This window comes from Crocodylus siamensis, chromosome 8 (genome assembly GCF_052110815.1).
Source record: "Crocodylus siamensis isolate JL-2025a chromosome 8, ASM5211081v1, whole genome shotgun sequence".
Lineage (NCBI taxonomy): Eukaryota > Metazoa > Chordata > Crocodylia > Crocodylidae > Crocodylus > Crocodylus siamensis.
In genome coordinates, this window is record NC_143402.1 from 47,590,293 (window position 1) to 47,597,103 (window position 6,811).

Here is a 6,811-nt window from a genome sequence, read left to right on the forward strand (position 1 = left end):
CTGCTGCCTAATCAGTAGGGTTTCTCCCATAGCTAAGAGTCATTCCCAAGAATAAAGACTATAAGATTAGAATCACACTTATTAGTGAAACATCTTTCAGGAACAGAGCTGTTGGGAAGGAACAAAAGATTTAGAGTTTTTATTCTGTATGATATATAATACAAGGTCAAATGCTACAGTGAAAGCTGGGTTAAAAAGGGGGTTTCCTGTTAGTCTCAACTCCAGAAATCTGTTCTCCTATCATGAAACTCCTTGCACATTATGTGAAATTTACTTGCAGATAGTAAAGCACCTTGGCAGACCTTCACCCATAGACAGAAGAGAAGATCAGAAGAGAAAGACTGACAAAATAGATCCAAAAGTAGGACTAGACCATAATTTATTCTCATGGCTAATCCAAATGGGAAGAAAGGAATTGCTAAGCACTTCTTTCTGTAAATGCTGCACCTCAACTGTCCTCAGCGGGTGGAGAAGAAAGACTTGAGGCTCTGTAGGAACCGTGACTTCTGTCTCTGTCTCTGTTTCTTCCGAATGATAGGGATCCAGACTAAGCCACATACTAGAAGCATTAGTCCCAGAGAAAGGAAAGCTGGGCCACACATTTTGTAAATGTTTTGATTTTCATTTCCAATGCAGGACAAGCTGGTGATTACCATTCCAAAAAGGAAAATAGCTGCTCCAACAGACATCACAATAATGGGCTTGTGATACACATCCCACTTATTCCTAGATGCATTGATCCAGACAGACTCACTCCTGGAGCTAATGCACAAGATACTGGTAGTGTGACTTGTGTGAATGGCCTGGGATTGAAGAGATTTCTCAGTTTCCTCCATGCTTGTGGGATGGGTTCCCACAGTATCAGGCTCTGCAAGGTCTGGGTAGAAAAGTCTGAAATGAAGGACAGATAATAAAGCAGAACAGGTTAATGATGCATGGGCTGAACTCAATTAAGAGATTAATTTGTTCAGTGGTTCCTGTTTAGCTAAGGTAAGTGCTATTCAATACAGGACATGTCTACGCATGCTGGCAGGGGCATGGGGGCTGGGACCAATCCCAAAATGGCTGAGGGAGTTGTCCCCACTTGGTGGGTTTGCTGCCTGCCAGTCATGTGGGGAATCAGGAGGGTCCTGATCCCCATATGGCCAGGAAAGCCACCACCCCTCAGAGGATATGCTGTCTTTCACTCACATGACTCTCCAGACACCACTTGGCTGGCAGACAGTGTCCCTGCCCAGTGGAGATAGCTGTCTTGGCCATGTGGTGATCAGGAGGGTCCCAATCCCCACATGGCTGGGACATAGCATCCTGCTGAGCTGGGACAACTCTTCCCACTGGCCAGGCTGACTGGGAGAAATTTGCTTATGGTTAGCGTCTACATGTATGTTATTGTGCAGTTACTATTGCAACGTTAATGTAGTACCTGCATTTGTTAGTACTAGCAAACAGCACAGTAGCCTAATTACTGAACAGTAAGTCCCATGCACATGTAGATGCTGACACTATTACACATCAAATTAGTCTAATGCCCAGTAAAGTGTCATGTGTAGACGCACCCACAGAGCAGAACAGTTTGGTATTCCTCTGTTAACAGAGGAGCATTTCATTTCTTTGGTAGTACTTCGATTTCAGTTTGCACCATCAAGGCTCACTTGGGGCCAGACTGGGTATGTCTACACATGCAATTAATGCACAGCAATACACTCTGGTGCATATTCTGCTGGAGTTTATAGTTTCTGAGTGTGTCATTTGAATGAAGACCTGGTACTGTAGCATGTTGATCCAGGCTGGAGCATCCCAGGATGGCAGGGACCTGGGCAATCATCCTGCTAACCTGGGGCTACTCCAAACCAGCTCAGTATGCTGCAGAGGGTCTGGCGGGGGCAGAAGGACGCTCCAGTGTGGGGCTAGTCATCAGGCAGCCTCTGCACTGAGGCACCCTTGTGCCCCAGATGGCCCTGTCAGCATCTACATACGCATTGCTGTGCACTAAAAAACTCTCCTACAGGATATTACCCATATTTAAAAGTACTAACTTGTGGTAGCATTTATTAGTTTAGTTTACTGTAGCCTAATAGGGCTGCACATGTAGATGCTGAGACTTATACCGAGGAGCTAATTAAGTGACTCCACAGTAAATGTCTCATACAGATGCTCCCACTGAGCCCAGGCACTAAGCAGAAAAGCAGACAACCTTTACTTTGTATCCAGACCATGAGCAGGGAGAGACTTTGAACTAAACAATTCACAAGGCTTCTGCTGTCTCCATTGGCAGATCTAGGATTTTGAAAATGGGGGTGGAGGTGTTATGATGCATCATGCCATAACACAGAGCATATTTTCATCCAATTAAAAATAAAATAAAATAAAATAAAAGATTTATTAATATGCTAGGGTCCTAAAGCTATGCTATTCAATTTGTGATACAAGCAAAAACAAAAATAACTGGGTCTGATTGCCAGCTCCAGGGTAAGGCAGGCACCTGATGAAAGTGGGGAACAGCTGTTACCCCTCAGCCTGGCCGTGGACAGAACTGCTTCCTGAACCCCAACATGAGTCCCTCATACACTCTGCTATGGCTTCAAAGTACCTCTCATCACCCTTTATCCATTGCCCTGCCACGTCAAATGCTCTGCTCTGCCCCCTTAAATACACATGCCCTCATGCTCAGTCTGACCCCATATTACCCTAAATACGTTAAACCCTACCATAACCTTCATGAGCTCTAACATGGCCCCTCAGCACCCCCATGAATCTACTACACCCTGCACAAAACAATTATACCCCCTGATCCCTCAGCACCCTGCTCACACCCCACTGAGGCCTCCCTTGCTCCTCTGAGTATTCAAATCTCACTGCAGCCTTGGACACTCACCAAAATCCCTCTTGCTCCCAACCCCTCAGACACTGCATTTCAGGCTCACAACCCCACCACCTCTCTTAGCTCCAAACCTTCTCATACATCTCCATCAACATAATGCCAAAGTTGCTCCTCACCCCACAGAAACCCCTCCCCCAAAACTCCCTGTGGTGCCTGTGTCCTCGCCATCCAGCTGTTCATTGCCCAGAGGATCCCCTTTCCCTAAAAAAATACTCCCAAACAGTCTCCCCTTACATCTCACAGCCCCTGACCATGGATCAAGTGGTGGCAGGGCTGAAACTGCCTCCCCAACTGCTTCTCCGCTCCTTGCACCATGTCCATAGGTATTTCTCCTCCCTCAATATACAGAAACAAGCAATTGGAATCAGGAGAGGACTCACTTGACCCACTTGTAGTATCCCTACCCAGGGAGACCCAGCCTTGTGGATCTGCTTTAGGCCACCCTGGTTGCACTGCTGCTTCAGCCTCCCACATCTGCTGTAGTGAAATAATCCCAGAAATAATTCCAGCAGTAACTTACCTCCTTGCCTTACCTTTGCAACTCCCTCCTGCCTCTGACTGCTGTGGCACTGCACAGCTCAGACTTATAGCTCTGCTCCTCCCTTCCCTGTCTTTCATTTGTTATAGGTTTGAATTCCCTAGGAACAGATCCACCCTGTATAGCTGGGGTAGGTAATTATTTTGGCCCATGTGCCACACATGGAGTTTTGGTGACCTGTTGCAGACCAAGTCACCACTGCCATCCTGCCTTCCTCACCCCCCCACCCCCTCCTAGGTGTTACAGGTCACCAAAACTCTCTATGTGGGATGGGGTCATAGGCAGGAGGGGAGCAGCGTTCAGGAGCAGGACAGGCAGGCGAGGCCAGGATCAAAGGGAGGGGGCATGCGGCCCAGGGCAGAGGTGTAATCTGCTGCCCACACACCCCTGAGATGGGCTCCAGTTCCTCAGGGTAGGGTGTGCAGGGACTGGCTCTACCCTGGCCCCAGTTCCATGCTGTCTGCTCCCCAAGATCCTGGCCCTGGACACAGTTCCCTATCCACCTGGCCATGTGGCCTGCCTGCATGGCTCCTGGACAGTTTCCATAGAGACCCCAGGACCCTGGGACAGTGTCAGCATGGAGCCACGGCAGAGCCACAATCAATGCCCTGCATGTCCCTTCCCACAACACTGGGACTCTGCCCTCTGCTCAGTGCTGTCAGCATCCTGCAATCCTAGGGTCTCCAGGGAGACTGGTGAGGAGCTGCATGGCCAGGGTGTGTGGCTGGGCTGATGCAAAGGAACCACAGCTGAGCAGGGAGCTGCATCTGGGGCCAGGACTGGTGTGATGATACCACGGGGCTAGACTGAGGCACTACCATGAACCAATTCCTGCACACTGCTGCCTCCAGAACCTGCACCCATTACAAGGGTATGTGGGCAGCAATTTGCAACTTCCTCGGCCCTATCCCTGTGCTGTCACCTCCCCAAGATCTTTGGGTTTCCCCAGCCTGGCTATCTTGTCCCACCCTTGAATGTTGGTCTGTGGCCCCATTCCAGCAGCCCAGCCTAGTGCCCTGCCCTTGTAGGTTTTCTCCCTGGCAGTGGGCGAAGGGCTGAGCTGGGGTGCCTGGGCAGCAGGAATGGGTCTAGCAGCAGCACCTGGAAGGATCCATCACTGCTGGGACTGCTGTTCAGGGGCAGCAGGACCAACTGTATGTGCCATGGCTTGGGTTGTCCCTGTCCCTGGGCTGGGTAGGACTGAAGCACCCACCACAGGCTTGACAAAATCCCTCAGCAGGTCGGATCTGGCCTACAGACCATTTTTTACCTACTCATTCTATACAGCTTCCTAGGAAGCAATACACCTGTATTAGACATGTAGCAGGGAGGGGCCAGGAGGGGAGCAGAAAAATATTACCAGGAGAAGATAAAAGATAGAATAATTGCAGAAGAATGGTCAGCTTTATTTGAGAAGGATTAAGGATTTTTTAATACCTTTGGAATGAAGAGATTAACTTTAATCCAGTAGATAATAATGATCTGTCAAGTCAATTGACTGCCTCAGCTATACCTGAATGGAAATTCAACTCTCCTTGTTGAACAGTGTGTTTTCAGCTTGCAGAGTGTGGACCCATGAATGCACGGACCCCTTTCAAAAGGGGAAGTTTCAAAAGAGCAGCAACTAAAATTCTAATTTTGTGAATGAGCTGAGAGCAGTTCAAATGGAGGAGGCCCATTCCAAAGTTAACCCCAGATGAAGACATATTAAAGTTGGAATAGGTGTGCTGCAACTGACTTTTTATTATCTCATTTATACATAACACCTAGAATATACCACTTATGTCCTTTTGCAACATTATCCTTTTGAAGGAGCTTTAAGTGTTCATATGCTTATATTCCTGGAGCAGGGATTAATGGGCAGAGGGAGAGTGGGGGGTGACTTCATCCCCAAACCCTGCCTGAATCCACCCTTGGTTCCCTCTGTGGCACCACCATAAAATTATTAGATTTTCGCACGGGGACAGAAGCTCCTAGGTTCCCATTTGTTCTTAGTGGAAAATGAAGAATCCCAAGCACTGTTAATCTGGCCTATTTGTAATCACTGGAATGCACCATCTAGTAGCCCACATGCTGCTGGGCAGCAGTCAGAAAAGCTGACTTTTCAGGACACTACTCACAACACTCATTGTATCCAGCAGGGAGGTGTGAGCAGCAGAGCTCTATGAGTTCTCCTATCTAGTGTCTTGTCCAGTGGGCCACACTGTTCCTTTGAGAGCTTCTTATATTTATGTGTTCCTAGCTGTCTGAGTTTACACTGGCTGCATCTACATGAGATGCTGACTTCACAGTCATTACTGTGCAGTCATACAGTACTTGTTTATACAAGTACTAAATGACTGTGCATTTTTGGTTGTAGCCGTGTCAATCTAAGGACATAGGCAGGCAAGGTTCTTTTAGTAGATGTGGTATCTTTTATTAGACCAACTGAGTAGTTGGAAAAAAAGTCCTTAGCAAATTTTCAGGCACAGTCACCCTTCTTCAGGCATAGGGAGTCTCTGCTGTTCTGAGGCTCCAAGGAATGAGAGAAGCTAAAAGTGTGGCAAGGTGTAATGCTCAGAGAGGGAGTGATTGTCCTGTGAGAAGTGTGCCCCACAGGTAGTTGGGTGTTCATATCTTTGATATTTTTGGTATGCATTCATTCTGGTGTTCAGTTGTTTGGTTTTTCCAATGTATTTTCCATTAGGGCATTTGGTGCACTGGATGAGATATATTACATTTCTGGAGGCGCAACTGTAAGATCCAGGGATGGTGGTGGTTCTGTTGTGGGGTGTGGTAATTGTGGGGGTGGTGGAGATGTTTTGGCAGGTTTTGCATTTCTTGTCCTGGCATGGTCTGGATCAATTTGTTACTGTGGTTTGGGTCATAAGGAGTATACTTCTGGTGATGAGGTTAGTGAGGTTTGGTGCTTATTTGAAGGCTAGGATGGGTAGTTCTGGAAAAGATCTCTTTAAGAGAGGAGTCTTCTTCTAATATGGGGTGCAGTTGTTTGAGCTTTTTCCATGTAGGTTCCAGGGAAGAGTGATATGTCATAACTAATAGTGTGCAGTTTCTGGGGATTTTCTTTTTGTACAGCAGCAAATCTTCATGTGGTGTCTGGGTAGCTCTTTCAAAAGTGTGATCTCTCTCTCTGAAGAAGTGTCGTTGTTGGCTTAAGGCCCTTTTGGGATTTGTGAGGTGGCAGTCATGCGTATTCTCCTCACTACAAATTCGGTGGTATCAGAGAACTTGGCTGTATATTACAGCTTTCTTGGTGTGTTTAGAGTTACTACTGGTTTTGTGTAGATATGTATGTTGGCCCATGGGTTTCTTATATATGGTGGTTTGAATTGTACCATCTTGGATATTGATCACGGTGTCCAAAAAGGAAATGTCAGTGTTAGAGTGTTCAA

At 47.2% G+C, this 6,811-nt stretch overlaps 1 protein-coding gene across 1 annotated transcript; it reads right to left on the reverse strand.

Annotated features, from left to right (window-relative positions):
* Positions 1-458: 458 nt before the first annotated feature.
* On the reverse strand, positions 459-6,123 carry PIRT (phosphoinositide interacting regulator of transient receptor potential channels). The gene is made up of 2 exons (XM_090061245.1): positions 6,072-6,123; positions 459-826 (listed from the first exon to the last, which is right to left on the reverse strand). Exons 1-2 carry the CDS (start codon positions 6,100-6,102, stop codon positions 459-461), a joined length of 399 nt encoding a protein of 132 aa, XP_089917371.1. The 5' UTR covers positions 6,103-6,123.
* Positions 6,124-6,811: the final 688 nt, after the last annotated feature.

Excerpts from the sequence above, each read along its gene's own strand:
- PIRT (XM_090061245.1), bottom strand. The coding sequence starts at position 6,102 with ATGGAAAATACATTGGAAAAACCAAACAACT. Across the intron at positions 827-6,071 it reads ATTGGAAAAACCAAACAACT|CTGAGAAATCTCTTCAATCC; the intron begins GAACACCAGAAT and ends GCATGGAGGAAA.